Genomic DNA, 17,716 nt, shown 5'->3' with positions numbered 1-17,716 from the left:
CTCAGTGGCCTCGGTTATTAATGACTGAAGTGTTAAACTGTTGACAGAAGCCTACAGAGGGGAGAGACTAATGAGTGAAAGCAATCCCAGAAGTGAAAACGGGAGACGTCGCTGCCTTTCAACTTCAGGATCCAGTTCTCTTCAAATCCATCACCGCAGGTCGTCTGCCCTTCAGACGTAAATAGAGGTGTTTTCAACCGAGCTGCAGGTATTCTACAAATGTCAGGCATCAGCTTTAGACCCACATGGTGTCAGCGGGCGGTTAGACACCAATGTTTGTTAAAGTGTTTTCATGTATTAGTGGCTCAGCGGATTTAGAGTTCTGTTAAACTGTCAACAATACTCCGTTTGGTTCCATCTCCTGATGGAAACTGACTAAATATTTATTTCTACAATTTATAAACAAGTCAATTTCCACTGATGATAATATCATTACCATTATTATTATTATTATTATTATTATTATTATTATTATTATTATTATTATTATTATTATTATTATCAGTGGCAGTAGTGGTATTGTTATCATCTCTGGTCAACTCAGTGGTGAATCTAGAATTTTCCTATCCAGGGGCCTTTTGGGGGCCACACAAGGATCCAGGACCCTCATCGGTCAACATTTGGTGTTAAAACTTAACTGTAAAATGTTAGTGGAGTGTGAAGTGGTGAACATGCTACTTCCTGCAGTCAAGAATCAATCAAATCAAATTAAATCAAAGATAATTTATTAATTAAAAGAAGAAGAATTTTTTTACTTATTTCAAAATTGTTTTATTAAATAAACCTTAAAGATGGATTTTGCTTTTGCTTTCTGAGTTTCACTGTTGTAAAAAAAGACTGTAAACATGTACTCATCTGTAAATAAAATAATAATAATAATAATAATAATAAATCTGGGATTGAATGGAGAAATAGGGGCCGGTCAGATTTCAGGGACTGGTGAATCTCTCGTCTCAACCCTCCATCCTTTCTTCAGTTTATTTGCTTCTGTGAAGAAACTAAAACCAACAGACACCCAAAACAAAACTGAACATTTTATTTTGAAAATTTTAGGAGGAATCTGAGTGTGTCCTCTTCTCGAGGTTGATGTTTTGGCCTCCCTGTGGCTTCTCTGCCAAAGTTCGTCACTGCTGTCAGACCTCAAATGTTTAACAGAAGCAACTCTTACTCCACACTCACACACTCACACACACTCACACACACACACACACACACACACACACACACACACACATACATAAACACACACACACACGCACACGCACACGCACACACACATACACACACACACGCGCGCACACACATGCACACTGTTACCTGCAGGATGTTTCTTGCTTTGTGTGTTAGACACACTTTAAATGCATGCCTGCACAAACCCTTTGGCTTCTGAATGACACAACAGATCCAATAAACAAAAGCAGTAGAATCTGCAGACCTGTAAACAAAAATGAATAGTGTATTATTAAAGTATTTCGATTGTTAGAGAACAGATCTGCATATAGTTTATTTCTTCCAACCGATGGACCTTTTTTATTTTTTGACATACATTTGAATGTATAGTTTTTTATGTGAATTTAGATGATTTACCTGATTGTATGCAAAAATAAAAAAAAGTTAACTTCTAATAGGCATCTATCATTTCTTATCAGAATGTGGCCATTTACACACTTAATTACAACTTAAAGAAAGTGGTGTTCCTTTTGTTCATTTTTAAGTAGAAATTATTTCTATTAATGTTCCAAAGGGTTGGAGAGGAATGTCTGGCCACGAGCTTTTATAAACTCTTTCATCTGTAAGAAGCAAAGCAGCCATTTAGAGCAAAGTCAATGTCGCCATCTAGTGGCAACGACTTGAAAAAGCAACTGGCAGGTCAACATCTTGGTAGCGCGTTTTATTTTTTATCAAAAATGTGCAACTAAAAAATTTGCTAACAAAAAAATCGAAAATATATGGAGATGTTTCAGTTGAAATGTATATTATTACTTCATGATAATATTGACTTAAAGTGTTCCTTTTTAAATTATTGTTGTTACCATTGCCCCAAATTCAAAACTGTACAAATGGAAGATTTTTAGTGCTTTTTTGTTTTTGCTCTGGAAATTCAATGGTTAAAGGGGACCTAGAGTGAGATTTATAGTTTATTTTCTGTGCACTTTTTACTTTAACACAGATTCGTGTCTATAAACGCTTTGTATATTTTTTTTTACAAAATTTGCATTTTTCAGAACAAAATCTTCCAACTCAGCTGCTGAGAATAAAACAAGCAGAAATAGGGCCCCACCTTGGATACTCATCTACTTTAGGATAGATTTAAAAGATTTTTCATGGGTCTATAAACTCCTAAAAATCTAGTTTCCTTGTATCCCTCAAAGCTTCACATCACTAAGGTCTTCTGAAAGAAGCTTTCCAAAGAAATGATAAAACTCTTTTTTGATTTTACTTCTGTGGAAAAGCTGTTCAAAAAGAAAACTGATTTTTTTAAACAAACTCATGTTCCTCATCTCTGGTGTGACTCATTAAAAAAGCTTTATGTGTATATATATGTGTGTTTATGTTTTGTTTATTTATTTGGTAGACGCGTTTATCCAAAGAGACTTACAATTTGTAACCTATAGGGCATGTTGTGATCTGTGGGGGAAACCGGAGTACCCGGAGGAAACCCACGCATGCATGGGGAGAACACGCAACTCCACGCAGAAAGGCCACAGATATATATATATATATATATATATATATATATATATATATATATATATATATATATATATATGTATATGTATATGTATATATATATATATATATATATATATATATATATATATATATATATATATATATATATATATATATATATATATATATAAGATGTGTTTATCTTTATTGAACTTTTAGACTGGTCTTTATGTAAATACTAATTTATTTAGTGACTAATATTTGTTCATTTTATCTATCATTGTTTCCCACAAATTAGTTATTTTAAATTTCACCTTCTGCTTACTCATATAATTTCAACCAATTTACTTGTACTTCTAGAAATCTATTATACTCGGGAGCTTGTGGCAGAGGTTGAGCGGTGCCGGCTAGATATAGTCGGACTCACCTTGACACATAGCATAGCGGTCGATCTCCGTCCCAATCCTCACCTATGGTCATGAGCTTTGGGTAATGACCGAAAGAACGAGATCGCGGATACAAGCGGCCAAAATGAGTTTCCTCCGTAGGGTGGCCAGGCTCAGCCTTGGAGATAGGGTGAGGAGCTCGGACATTCGGGAGGGACTCGGAGTAGAGCCGCTGCTCCTCCGGATCGAAAGGAGCCAGTTGAGGTGGTTTGGGCATCTGGTCAGGATGCCTCCTGGACGCCTCCCTGGGGAGGTGTTTCGGGCATATCCTGCTGGCAGGAGGCCCCCGAGTCGACCCAGGACACTTTGGAGAGGTTACTTCTCCAATCTGGTCCGGGAACGCCTTGGGGTCCTGCCAGAGGAACTGTTGGAGGTGGCCGGGGAGAGGATGGTCTGGAACTCCCTAGTTGGGATGCTGCCCCCACGACCCGGACCCGGATGAGCGGAGGAAGACGATGACGACGGCTTTCTTATTGGATATATTAAAAATAGTTTCAGAACACTGTCATCAGTTTCTTGAATTAATTAAATAATTTTTAAATAAAGAAAAAATTATTAAATATTTTAAATAATTCTACATCTAATAATAATATAATATAATATAATATAATATAATATAATATAATATAATATAATATAATATAATATAATATAATATAATATAATATAATATAATATAATATAATATAATATAATATAATAATAGTCAGATATCTGATCGTGAATCAGATTGGGTCTTCTCATCCTAAACTCAGAACCATGCTCAGAACTTGACCAACAACTGATCTCAGATCTGCCGTCACTCTACGCGGCTCGTTCGTAACCCTCCGCCTCCTCCTGCCCCGGTTTGTCGTTTGTTAATGACGCTGAGGTAATGGCCGTTTTTCGTGCGCCGTACAGTCTCAGTTCTTTTCCCCGCCACAGCGGCTGAATTAAACTGTGAAATATTGACCTTTTACCGTGGTCAGTGGGAGGGGGTCGTCGTTAACACAGCAGCGCCGTCAGTAAAGAGCTTCCGGTCGGCCAGGTGAATGAGAAATGTGTGCTCTTTAGCTTTAGCCGTTAGCTTAGCTTCAGGGAGGCTACATTGTTAACGGGACAGATGGCGAGTGTTGCGCCGAATCGGCTCGCAGTTGAACCGACAGTGGTGCCTTATTTAAGTCGCTGAGCTCAGTAGTTTAACTGTTTATTATGTTGGATAAGGTTTGCGTTTCGGTGCGGACGGTTTGTGCTCGGTTAGACCGCTGTCTGCGAGTCGATTTCTGGGCCTAGTAGCCATCTAGCGCGACCAGCTATTGTAAGTGTTGCAACCTTCTTTCGCTGCAGGATAACTTGTGAAGCACTGACAGACAGACATGTAACCATACACACCCACTCAGACTCGGTGGTTTAAAGGGTTTACTGGAGTAGTTATGAATAGTAGTGATGTAGCTTCGCCGGAAGCTGGCCTTCATAACTAACCCTTCTGTTATAAGACTAAAGCAATCATATAACTTGTTTGTTGTTAAACGTCACGTGATCAAAATTAGCATGTGCAGCTTTGATGTAGACTAATTCTAGATCTGTTTTTTCAAAATTTCATTCTGTATATTATGTTTACCTCACCTGTACAGATCAAGGCAGCAAGCTCTGAAAAAGAGAGGCAAAAATCCAGATCAGCCATAACATTACGACCACCTGTCTGATATTCAGTGTTTTTGCATCTGTCACAATCCACTCCTGACCTGAATGTCCGTTGTGCAGTCTGTCTCCAACTGTCAGCAGCAGATCATTCGTCTCAGAAGATGTTCTTTTGTGTGTCTTCTTTAACCAAAAGTCCCCCCAGATGCTCCATTGGACTGATATCTGATGACTCTGAATTTCAGGATGTAGGCCTAAACTCAACAGGCTTCATCTCTTTGAGCCGCAGCATCTCTCCTGTTTACGGGCAAGACGTCTCTGTGTGCATCTTTGATTACCCATGATTGAATATCTACTTTAGCCGTTTTCCTTCTTGGACCACCTGTTGCTGTTCCTGAATGCTAAAGACCAGAACCATTCCACAGAGCTTTAGTTCTGATGTTAGGACCTAGCCATCTAAACATCACAGTCTGGTTCTTTTTTTTAAGCCAGCAAAGTCCTTGCATCATCCATTTTTTCTGCCCCCAGAAATTTCTCTTGCTGTTGGATTAATTACACTGCCTGAGTTTTTATCTCACCTGTCAGTGGTTTAGATGTTATGGCTGATCATTGTTTCTGCTTTCAGTGTGGTTTCTAGATTACAGCTGTTTGTATAATAAAATAAAATGTTTCCTTTTGTCACCAGAACACTGTTCAATGGATACTCCTGAAAGCCCTAGGCAGTCTCCTCAGTCACCAGAGGAAGAGGAGGAGGAGGAGAAGGGCCTTTCTGACAGTGAGTTGCTGCAGTGTCCAGATGAAGAGGACGATAGGGTCGTCTCAGATAGCGAGTTACTCCAAGAGGAGGAAAATGGAGGTCTGTCTGAGGAGGATAACACAATGGAGGGCCGAGGAGGAGGCTTGGACCTGGAGGATGAGGTGGTCCCTGACTTTGTCTCTGATCCAGAGGATGAGCATCCTGTTGTAGAAACAGAAGGAATGGGACAAGAGGATGAGACCATTGTACTAATGGAGGGAGATGATGATGTTCCTCAAGGGCAGCAGTTAGATGAAGATGAAGACAGAGTTATCGACATGCCACAGTCTCCTGACCTAGAGCCAGAGCAGGTCAAGTACTTCAACAACTCTGAAGAGGATGGAGAGGATGGATATGACGATTATAGGAATGATGTCTCCACCGCACAAGAAGCAACTGAAATGGGTGACGATGAGGAGGAAGATGAAGATAAAAACCTAGTTGAGGAGGATGAAATGAGAGCTGAAGAGAGGAGAAGAGCTGCGGCGGTGAGGGAGATGAAAGATGACTCTGCCTCAGTTTCCCGTGAGTTGGATGAACATGAGCTGGATTATGACGAAGAGGTGCCAGAAGAGCCCAGTATCCCTGCGCACGACGAAGAGGAAGATGAAGACGACACAAAGGGAGATGCGGGAGAGGAGGAGGAGAGCAAAAAGGAGATGAAACGAATCCTTCCTCCATCTCCGGGAGACAACGAGTCAAAGAGAACTGCTGAGTCAAAAGGACCTGAGAGGCTCCGCAGGGATTCCTTCAGAGACAAGAAGAAGGAGGAAGATGATGGAGAGATCGATGAAGGAGAGATTGACGTAAGTCATCTTTGACTACTTATTTATGCAATTTAAAGGCTAAAGGGTTTGGAAGTTCAAGTTCATTAAATAACCGTTTCAATAAAGCTAGTTAATTATGAACTTCATCTGAAACACTATCTAGAGCTCGTTTGGCCTCCCAAATTCCACTTTTTCTTGTTATTTTTCTAGTTTGAACATTTTGTGATCTAAAATGTTTATTCAGAAAAACCTGATTCAAGCAGAGAAACAATTGTGAAAGGAGAAAACAGCAAGTGGATTTCAGAGCTGGTATTCAGTGACGAGTGGGTGGAGCGTCACGTGTTGAGTGGGGAACAGGAAGTCTCACCTGTTTGCAGGTGTGTGGTAAATTCCTCAGATGATTTACTGAGTTGTTTAGGGATTGAGTAAGTTTGGGTCCATAAGTCTAACATGTCGGTATTTTGTGAACTTTGGAACATTTCATGTTTGTTTAAGGGAGAGCTGTCAGAGCAACAAACCACCGTACATTTGAACCATTACTTTCTGTTTGAGGTCCGTACCAGGAACCATTAGGTTTCAAATGGGCCATTCCCATCTGTACCGGGTCGGCCCGGGCCGGGTAGCGTAGGTTGTTTACATATCTGGGTGGCCTGGTATTTTTCCGGGCCAACCAAGGCTCATTCTCAGCCCTCTTCTCGAGGGGGTCTGCTTCAGGCCGACCAGGGCCAACACACCCACTGCTGACAGCAAATTCACACCTTCCATTAGAGCAAGCCTCTGATTGGTGGGTAGAATCAGCCGACATGGGCTTAAGACAAGGATGTGTGGAATCAACCGGGCCAGGCTGGGGCCGACTGGGGCTACCCGGCGCGGGCCAACCCAGTACAGATGGGAATGGCCCAAAAATTCTCTCTGTTACCTGGCTGCCCCAGCATGTAATAGAGCCAAATAACAAAAATTGCCCCAGATGTACTATTATCCCTGTGTTTTTGTCAGCTAGATCATTGTTTAAAGTGACAGTGTGTATTTTCAATGGCAGTTTTAAACGGGGGCCCACAGGGGCATGGGCCCCTGTAGAACCGGCCCTGGCCCCTGTTATGGCCCCTGTGCTGAAGAGATCGGAATTTTTTTTTTCCCGCGCCGCCTCGGAGACGGGAACTAATGCGCTGCAGCGTTTCACACGGAGCCTTTAAAGCGCAGCACACTCTGTGGACAGAACTGTTTACCCGGTGGATTTTTGAATACAAGATTAAAAATAGTTTAAATGGGACCCGAATAAGTTCTTGAGGACGCCAAACGGAAAAGACGCCAAGAGACGAAGGTAAGCAATAAAGTTTATTTTCCTGACATCAGTGTTTTGATCGTAGTCGCGCGTTTCTGTCATTTACTTTTAAGTTCCTAACTGAGTCTATCCACAGTTAATACTGATTTGTTTTTCCTGTGTAACATTAACTGTAAAATAAAAATGAAGTTGCTGCATTTTAAGCCTTAGACACGTTGAGATTGGATTACAGTATTCATTTATCTATGACTTTCTCGCAGCACTGACTGGAAGCGTCAGCGGCCATGAAAAGAAAAAGGGGCATTTTGTCCTTTTTTACCGCTGTTAATAAAGAACAGCGTAGACAGAGAGGATGAAAGTCACGAGGGAGCTGAGAAGCAGGATGAAAGAGAGAAGGAGGAGATGGTTGGAGAGGAACCAGAGAGGTCAGAGGCTGTCCACCCTGAGAGTGAGGAGGAAGATGAAGGCTGTGAGGGAGAGAGTGAGGAGCAAAAAGAGGGACATCTTCTGTCATGTGCACCGTGTACACTACCGTCAGGTTTGTGGGTGTTGAACAACCCCTCTGTGTTTGCAGCTCATATTGTGTGTAAAATGCATTTGAGGCATGCTGACGCTGGACCAACATTTCTGTTGTTTATATTTAATAAATAGATAAAATAAGACTCTGAATTAACTAATTATGACTTTTATCCTCATGCTAACATTTATTTTCTTTCAGATATCAGCAAGTGCAAGGATGACCCACCTACTCAGCCTAGTTTGAGGACATTTCCAGTGACATTAATATGAGACAGAAGACGCAGCTTTCAGCCAAGCTGGTATGAAAGTCATCCTTGGGTTGAATATTCTGTTACTATGGACTCTACTTATTGTCATGCATGCGGACATTTTAGCTCACCAAGTAGTGCAGGAAGTGTGTTTGACTCACCATGTGGATTTAGGAACTGGAAAAAAGCAACTGAGAGAGGAGGTGGGTTTTCAGTACACGCAAAGTCTGAAAGGCATAAGGATTCAATGATAGCGTGGAGGGACTACCAGAGGGCTGTGAAAGCTAACACAACATTGGCTAATATACTCGACAAGGAACACAGTAAAAAGGTTAAAGAAAATCGTGAGTATATCAAAACAATTGGTGAAGTGATTTTGCTTACGTGTGTGTGTGTGTGTGTGTTGACTACAAAAAGCAAATTGTATTGTGCAGATATTTTATTTGTTTGAATGTTTATTTTTCATATGTACAGTTCATATAATCTTCAAATAAAGTCACAAACTATAATAATTGACTAGAATTATTTTTTTACTCAAGTCTCATGTTGTGGTGAAGCATTCAGAATTGTTATCTGAGTACCATAAAAACATGCCAGTTTTACTTTCACAAGTAAACTATTACGGCAAATGCAGTAATGGTTTACTTGTTCATCGTCTTTTATTATGATTTTTTTTTTCTTGTGCCCCCATGAAAAAATACTGGCCCCACTGTGGCCCCCCTGGAAAATTTGGTCTAGAACCGCCCCTGTGTATTTTCCCCGGGATAAGGGGCAGCACATACCTAAATCATTGCAAGCAAGCTGTATTTTTGTGCTCGAGTAAGACCTTACCAACGGATGGCCATTAGGGTCAAAAATCCATGGGGGCACAACCTCCAGCAAAATAACAAGCACATCAGACTCCAGGGTTTTTCCTGCATTCAAATTTGTGTGGCGGCCGCTTCCAGCTAATTTTGTGCCGCCACAGCCTGATTTCACTCTGCCCCCAGCTATATGGATGTTGTTGTAATTGCAGTTGCAGCGTTGCGTCACTACCGGGGCGCTGTATCAGCAGCGGTGCACCGAAAAGCACTTAAACTGCTGCAGAAAAAGATCAAAAATTGCTTTTCTCGCTAGTTGGTACATATCTATGGTTGGTGCTATTTACGTCCTGATTTTCCCCCAGGCTCTTCCATATCCAAGCAGGGCTGTACAGTGCCACGAAAAAAAACTGTCTATTTTTAAACGTAGCACTGGTGCAACATCTTTGAATTACTATTTTACCCAGATCTTTATTGAACAAAAGTAAGTTACATGTAAGAAAAATGCTTTTTACTGGCACACAGTGTGGAAATCTGGATGCAGTGAAGGAAAATAAAGGAACCAGCAAAGGCTGAACCAGTCCAAAGTTTAGGATCAAAAGTGCAGTTACACGCAGACTGGCTAATGCTAAAGCTAACGGGTAGCACTCTCACGATCAAGTGGTGCACAGAAAAATATATGATGATTGTAAAACTAAGAAAGACTAAACTCTACAAGTAGATGAAAAGTCCCCACCATCCTGTTTATTCTGCATCCTGCAGCGCTACGGATCAGAACCACTGCAGATACGAGTCACATTACTGCTACAAGTCGGCTCCACACACAGGAGCAGGAAGTACGGCAAGCTGTTGTAGTATATAACTCACAAACGCTTCTATCTTTGAACATAATTTAAACTGAATTAATGAACTGTACATAATAGACATGCCACCATTACATTGTTAGCAGCAGAAATGAAATGTTATTACCATTTCCAATACAAATGCATGTTAATGAAATGCATTATATGTTACTGGATATATTTATGTGTCATTTTGACTAAGATGAGTGTTATTAATACAAACCTAAAATGTTACTGAAATGTAGGTCAAATATTTAAGAATATTTTTAACTATAAATATCAGATGGAAAAAAGGGAACTAAACACCAATCTAATGCTCTATTATTGAGCCTTTCATAATGAGTCTGTTATTTCAGCCTGATCATTTTATTTTATTTCATATTTGTTAGCAGCGAACCAGTTTTGTTTAACTTGAAACGTTGTCAAACTATTAATCAACAGAAACTTAGATTAGAACACTTAACGAAAAAATATTTGGCCTTTAAAAAGGTGAGGCAGTTGAATGCACAGAATATGCATGTGCTGGCGCATGGTCAGGATGGTACCACCTCTGCCTCAATTTGAGCCAGGAAAACCCCTGTACTCCCTTTCATCGGTGGCAACGAGTGAAGAGATAAATGTGTAAAACTGTGTTTATTATATGGTTACATGTTACAAAGACACCAACATTCTTTTAAAACTGGGCATCATTTATTTTCAACAACATTTGATGGATATTTCCAGAGCTTAATGGTAAAAACTACACATTGTCTCTTTAAAAAAAGAATTCATCTTTTGTGTGTGTGTGTGTGGGGCGGGGGGGTCGTCATCTAAGCCAAAATTCAACTCAGTGAAGAGAAGTTTATATATTCTGACCAAATTTAGCGACTAGTTGGAAGTGTTCCATAGAATGTAGCTCTAAATCCAATGGAAATCATTACACTGATGACATTTTTATCTAACCAACTGATATTTTTAGTGTATTTACAATAAGAGCAAAGTTTTTACTTGCAACTGGTCTACGGCCACTGGCTCTTAGTCCTCGGCCTGTAACTGTTATACTTTGCTGTTGTAATGCGTTTAGTTTTATAGTAATGCAAGTTCTTCTGAAAGAAGCTAACAAAAGTTACAGTTACAAAATGTTTCAGTTACACAAGCATGTTATGTACAAAATTACAGAAGGCGGTATCAACTAGGGCTGGGAGGCAACAATTGGTTTTAAAACGATTATTCTAATGATTATTTTATCGAATAGTCGACGATTCTAATGACTAATTAGACAATTAATCTAATTATTATTATTTTTCTATTGCACAATTAATAAAAACCAGAAAATCTCAAATAAATTCCTCAAAAAAGTGATCAATTGGTACTGTAAGAGAATAAGCACTACAGGCCTTCCATTTTGTATAACACTGCTTTTACTGTGTTGGTTATGTTCTGGTGACATGTAAAGGTTGGTTTATGCTTGACGCGTCCGCGAGGTCCGCACGGCTCCGCGCAGCGAAATTGCGTCATTTTAACAACCGCGCCCCTCCACCGCGCGCTTGCACAGCCCAAAATTTCCGCAACGCGCATCTAGGAAAATTTCTAACCACACGGACGGTTGGACGTTGAAAAACATGGCGGACCGGCAAGAACTAGTATGGCAGAGGTTCGTAAATACAGGCATTTGTATGATTCAGCTCTCAGAGATGACCGTGATCAACATGTTGTTAATAATTCTTGGAGACATAGCTCGCACTGTCGGAAAAGACGAGGATGCTGTTAAAAATGCTGGAATGCAAATAGAAAAAATGCTGGAAGTGCTGCAGGGGTGTGAGAAATCTTATCTGGTGCTCTCACTGGTGCTCTTCAGCCAAGGGATCCACATAAATGTTGGCAAAAGGAGATCTGAGGCACTCAGGAGATACAAAAATAAAAAGCCTTTATTAGTACATGGCTTAAATTGTTAAAAACATCAATGCTAACGCGTTTCAGCCCTCAGGGCCTTCGTCAGGGCTCAAAATTCGTGAGCATACAAACATTTTGAGCCCTGACGAAGGCCCTGAGGGCTGAAACGCGTTGGCATTGATGTTTTTAACAATTTAAGCCATGTACTAATAAAGGCTTTTTATTTTTGTATCTCCTGAGTTCTCAGATCTCCTTTTGCCAACAAAAATGCTGGAATGCCATGTTGTAAACAGAAATTTCTACTTCTACTATGGTGTAGTGTTAGCCTAGTGAACTAGACCAAATTCTTGCTTTGCAAAGTTTGGTCTAGGCATGCTCCATTGGAACCTCAGCAGCTCCTACCAGGACTCTGGCTAGCCAATCACAGCTCTCTAGAGGGGTTTCAAACACATAAAGAGCTGTGATTGGTCCATAATGGTGGGCCAATCATAGTGCTCTATCTGCTTAGTGAACAAATCACAGAGCTTTATCCGCTTTGTGGGCCAATCAGGGCACTCTGTATGCCTGGTGGGTGGGGTGATGCAACAGAGTGAAACAAGAGTATGTCACATTCATTGTCCGGTGGAATGCGGAGATCATTTGAAAGACAACGGAAGAACCCGCCCCACAACCGAGAGCCGTCAATGGAGCGTGGCCAGACTAAATAATACATTTATTTAGTCTGGCAATACATTTATTTAGTCTGGCTTGCCAGGCTAGTGTAGTGTTGGATGCATGCTGTAGAGCTCCATGCTGCCCCCTACAGTTTGGGAGAATATTGGCTCACCGCAGAGACGAGCCGCATGAACCATAAACGCTGCGAGTTGTGAAGCACGTTCCATCCGCGAGCCGCATCACCAAGCGGACTAGTTGAAAGTGTTCCATAGAATGTAGCTCTAACACTGATCGATGTTACTGTGAGAAGTTCCACTTCTCCGTGAGATTAAGTTACAGAGGTGGGTAGTAATCCAAGCATGGCCTTATAAATGAAAGTGTACCAATGTCCCAACCTCCTGGTGGATAAAGAAGGCTGTCCCACTGGAAAATACAATTCACAATGATGGGATAAATTCATTTTGGTTTTGGCAAAAGTTGAAAATTCAGCCACCAGGAGGCACCACCAGCTCAAATGTTTTCATCCAGCAGCCAGCTTCTTAATGGGGTGGTGGTTACTTAGATTGAACTTTTATTGATCAATTCTGTTTTCTTAAGCTGTTTCCAGACATGATTTCTGTAGGCCCCTTTATCGGCTGCATTCAGTGGTTTTCACAGGTGGTGCTGTCATATTGTTGTTGTTTTTTTTATAAATGTGTGTGTGTGTGTGTGTGTGTGTGTGTGTGTGTGTGTGTGTGTGTGTGTGTGTGTGTGTGTGTGTGTGTGTGTGTGTGTGTGTGTGTGTGTTAGGTCACCTATAGGTAATTATGTTTTGAAGTCAGTTCCATTCAACATGGCTGCTGCTGCTAATCGATGTTCACATAGACAAACAGCCATAAATCAGTCAGATTTAGAGATTGATCCAAAATCTTGAGGGTTGCTCACATCCACTCCAACAGGATGGTAAATGGCCTGTATTTGATATAGGCTAGGGTCCTGGAACCCCCCAAGGTACTTTACAACATAATCAGTCATTCACCCATTCACACCCTGGTGGGGATGAGCTACGGTGTAGCCACAGCTGCCCTGAGGCACACTGGCAGAGGCGAGGCTGCCAAACACAGGCGCCACCGGTCCCTCCGACCACCACCAGCAGGCAAGGGGTTTAAGTGTCTTGCCCAAGGATGCGATGACAGCGTCAGACTGAGCGGGGCTCGAACCTGCAACCTTCTAATTACAGGGCGGGCACTTAACTCTTGTGCCACCGTCGCCCCACTAACAAAACAATAGATTTGACCAAAAAAGCAGCAGCTCAACTATTTCTCAGCTTAAATAGATTGTTGATGTTTAAATCTGAGGCATAAAAAGCAGCAGGTAAAACTTTCTAGGGTTGTTGGACATGAAGTATTTAGTTTGTGATCATTCTGCATTAATGAGTCTGTGGGAGTTTAGATGAAGCTCCGATCAGCTGTTGTCAAATCAGCAAAAAGTCATTTGTTATAATTTTACTCATTCAACAAGACCAAAAGTAAAACATCTGCCAAATAAGTTTCTATAAAATAGCAAGATTTAAGATTTACTGTGATGTCACCTTTTCTTTGTATTTGCAGGATGACGACTTGGAGGAGGGTGAAGTTAAAGATCCCTCAGACAGGAAGATCAGACCACGCCCCATCTGCAGGTTTTTCATCAAAGGTAGAAAGTTCTTTTATTTCCAGTTGAATTGTGTTTAGAACATCTGGATGTCTGATATTATCAGATGAATTACATTAAAGATGTGTGCATTAGATGCATCAGTGATCCCCTGATTCTGTCTTGGTCTGTTGAGACTTTCCTGTGGTGTCAGTGCTCCTGGTCTTCAGATTTAAGGGTCTTTCAGGGTTTTTCTTTAGACTTTGAAATCATCAGAAAGGTTCTACAGCATAGGGAGCTGTTGAGCTTCGTGTTTCAGTTTCATTGTGCTTCCAGCTTTTGTCTAAGGAGAATTCTGTGGGAGACCAAAGGTGCTAGATTAGGTACTGAAAACACAGAACTTTACTAAAATGATTTTCATACAAACGCATTAAAATCTTAAATCTCATAAACCGGATGTTTGCAAACAACTTCTAACAAATAGAAAACGTCAGTGTAAATAAAAGATGATTTAATTTAAATGCATGACATATTTGAAGAGTGAATTTCAAGAAGAAGAGTAATAATAAATATATTAGGTGTGTTCTGCCCCCTTGTTGTTCATATTGTATACAGATAGTTGCCAGCTCACTCAGAACAACAGGTTCTTGGTTAAGTTTTCGGATGACACTGTTTTGATGTCCTTACTGTCTGGATCTGAAAGGAACCATGGCCCTGCATTGTCAGAATTTCTGGAATGGTGTGATCAAAACAATCTGGACTTAAACATCTCAAAAGCAAAGGACGTGGTTATAGATTTTAGACGCTCCACACCGTCCCTTCACGGCAGCAGCGTAATCCACGGCTAAGTGGTTGACGTGGTGCATAAGTATAAATATCTTGGTTCTTGGATTGACAACAAGTTGTGGTTTGACACAAACTCAGACTCCATTTTTTAACCAGCAGAGCATCTCTTTTAAGGAAATGGGATGATTTTAATGTGAATAAAAGGATTCTCCGCAACTTTTACTGCTGTTTCATCTAGAGCCTTTTAACTTCCTCACATGCTTGTACAAGGGCTTGTCGGTGGAAAATAAGAACAAACTGCAAAACATTGTTAAAAATCTGCTCTAAAATCATTGCAGTTAAACAAGGAGACCTCCAGTCTCTGTGGGAGGAGCAGGCACTAAAGAAGGCTAAATGCATTTTGGGTCAGCTACTCTACTCATGCCCTCAGACAGAGCGTTGTTTTTATGTACCCTTCAGGGAAACAAATCCTTGCTCCAGCTCTTTTGTCCCTTCTGTTATTAAACTGTTAAATCTGGAAGGAAACATGGACTCTGAGAATGGGCCCATTGTGATGGATATACAGCACTGTAATGTTGGTAGTGATATACATTGTTTGTTTGTTTGTTTGTACAATGTTGTTTTTTGTGGTATGCTACAAATTAATTGCCCTTTGGATCAATAAAGTTTTCTGAATCTGAATCTTATGTAATAATACATTTTCCCAGTTTAATCAGCATTGCGGTAAAATGTCTTGTCTGATGACATCATGCAACATCTGGCAAAGAATTAAAACTTAATGGGAAATTTAGGTAACTAACTGTATCATCAGCTGCGTATAAAATATGTCATATGAATATAATAGGTGTATTGTACAAAGGTACGTTTCTCCTGTGTTCTGGGTGTAACTCGCCCATCGAGCCCAGAGCACTTCCTTTCTGAAAGCACCGTAAAGCCTTCACACTAACGGGTCTTTGTGAAACACGTCAAATCATGATGACCCAATCAGACCTCAGATCAGATTCTGTCGTGGCGTCATTTTTCCCATTGGCCTGTTTTCACTCTGCTTCCTCTTTTCCACAGTTCTCCTTTGACACAACAGGCGTACTATTTGTGTCACAAAGTCTGCTGCTTCACAAACTTCTGTTATTAATGATGGTGAGGAACCCAGTCAGAGCGTTGCTGCAGAACCCGATCAGAGCACCAGTACAGAACCTGGTCAGAGCGCCGCTGCAGAACCTGATCAGGCCACCGATACAGAACCTGGTCAGAGCGCCAGTGCAGAACTCAGTCAGAGCACTGCTGCAGAACCCGATCAGAGCACCAGTACAGAACCTGGTCAGATCGCCGCTGCAGACCAGAACCCTGCCAGAGCGCCGCTGCAGAACCCGATCGGAGCACCAGTACAGAACCTGGTCAGAGTGCTGCTGCAGAACCTGATCAGACCACCGATACAGAACCTGGTCAGAGCGCCAGTGCAGAACTCAGTCAGAGCACTGCTGCAGAACCCGATCAGAGCACCAATACAGAACCTAATCAGAGCACTGCTGCAGAACCCGATCAGAGCACCAGTACAGAACCTGGTCAGAGCGCTGCTGCAGAACCTGATCAGACCACCAATACAGAACCTAATCAGAGCACCAGTACAGAACCTGGTCAGAGCGCCGCTGCAGACCAGAACCCTGCCAGAGCGCCGCTGCAGAACCCGATCGGAGCACCAGTACAGAACCCAGTCAGAGCCCTGGTGCAGAACCCGGTCAGAGCACCGGTGCAGAACCCGGTCAGGACACTGGTGCAGAACCCGGTCAGGACACCGGTGCACGGTGCAGAACCCGGTCAGGACACCGGTGCAGAACCTGGTCAGAACACTGGTGCAGAACCTGGTCAGAGCACCAGTGCAGAACTCAGTCAGAGCACTGCTGCAGAACCCGATCAGAGCACCAGTGCAGAACCTGGTCAGAGCGCTGCTGCAGAACCCGGTCAGAGCACTGCTGCAGAGCAGAAACTGGTCAGAGCACTAGTACAGAACCCGGTCAGAGCGCTGCTGCAGAGTGAACCCGGTCAGAGCACCGCTGCAGAACCCGGTCAGAGCACTGGTGCAGAACCCGGTCAGAACACCAGTGCAGAACCCGGTCAGAACACCAGTGCAGAACCTGGTCAGAGCACCGCTGCAGAACCCGGTCAGAGCACTGCTGCGGAACCCGATCAGAGCACCAGTGCAGAACCTGGTCAGAGCGCTGCTGCAGACCAGAACCCAGTCAGAGCATCTGTGCAGAACCTGGTCAGAGCGCTGCTGCAGACCAGTTTTTATGCAAACATTTTTAGTTTTATTAGAAAGTTAAAGATTGTATGAAGATTTCCGGTTTTCTGCTTGCCTATGGACAAGTTTGGGTTGATCCTCCGGTCTCATGCAGCTCTCTCACCTGGAGTATGCTTTTATTCCGTCTCTTCTCAGGAAACTGTACCTGGGGTATGAACTGCAGGTTCATCCATCCCGGAGTCAACGACAAAGGAAACTATTCTCTCATCACTAAGCCGGACCCTTTTTCACCCAATGGAGCGCCCCCTGGTGGACCGCACCCTCTCCTCCCCAACAACCCCTGGGTGAGTCTTGCTGGAGTGACTCATCATGAATGTCATCTGTAATATCAACAAGGGGCTGGGTTCCCTTGTTTATCTGAAACCTGAAAACCATAAATGTCTGTTTCCGTGTCGTAGACGGCCCCCGCGGTGGAGGAACTCCCTCCACCTCCTCCCCCTGTGGAACCTCCTGTGGAGAGCGCCTGGGAACGAGGGCTGAGGCACGCTAAAGAGGTGAACT

At 42.2% G+C, this 17,716-nt stretch overlaps 1 protein-coding gene across 6 annotated transcripts in view; it reads left to right on the top strand.

The window, feature by feature from the left end:
* Positions 1–3,914: 3,914 nt before the first annotated feature.
* zc3h18 (zinc finger CCCH-type containing 18) overlaps positions 3,915–17,716 on the top strand; it is a 123,155-nt gene continuing 109,353 nt past the window's right edge. For 4 of the 6 annotated variants that reach the window (XM_070550498.1, XM_070550500.1, XM_070550499.1 and 1 more), the window contains exons 1-5: positions 3,984–4,146; positions 5,425–6,341; positions 14,109–14,193; positions 17,351–17,499; positions 17,614–17,709. In XM_070550498.1, coding sequence (XP_070406599.1) covers positions 5,436–6,341; positions 14,109–14,193; positions 17,351–17,499; positions 17,614–17,709 — 1,236 coding nt within the window. In that variant the 5' untranslated portion in view covers positions 3,984–4,146; positions 5,425–5,435. Of the gene's footprint in view, positions 4,147–4,257; positions 4,417–5,424; positions 6,342–14,108; positions 14,194–17,350; positions 17,500–17,613; positions 17,710–17,716 lie in introns of those variants that run through there. The other 2 variants (XM_015965149.3, XM_015965148.3) reach the window with 2 other exon arrangements.

This window comes from Nothobranchius furzeri, chromosome 4, assembly GCF_043380555.1.
Source record: "Nothobranchius furzeri strain GRZ-AD chromosome 4, NfurGRZ-RIMD1, whole genome shotgun sequence".
NCBI classification, from domain to species: domain Eukaryota; kingdom Metazoa; phylum Chordata; class Actinopteri; order Cyprinodontiformes; family Nothobranchiidae; genus Nothobranchius; species Nothobranchius furzeri.
This window is presented reverse-complemented; position numbering and strand designations above follow the sequence as displayed.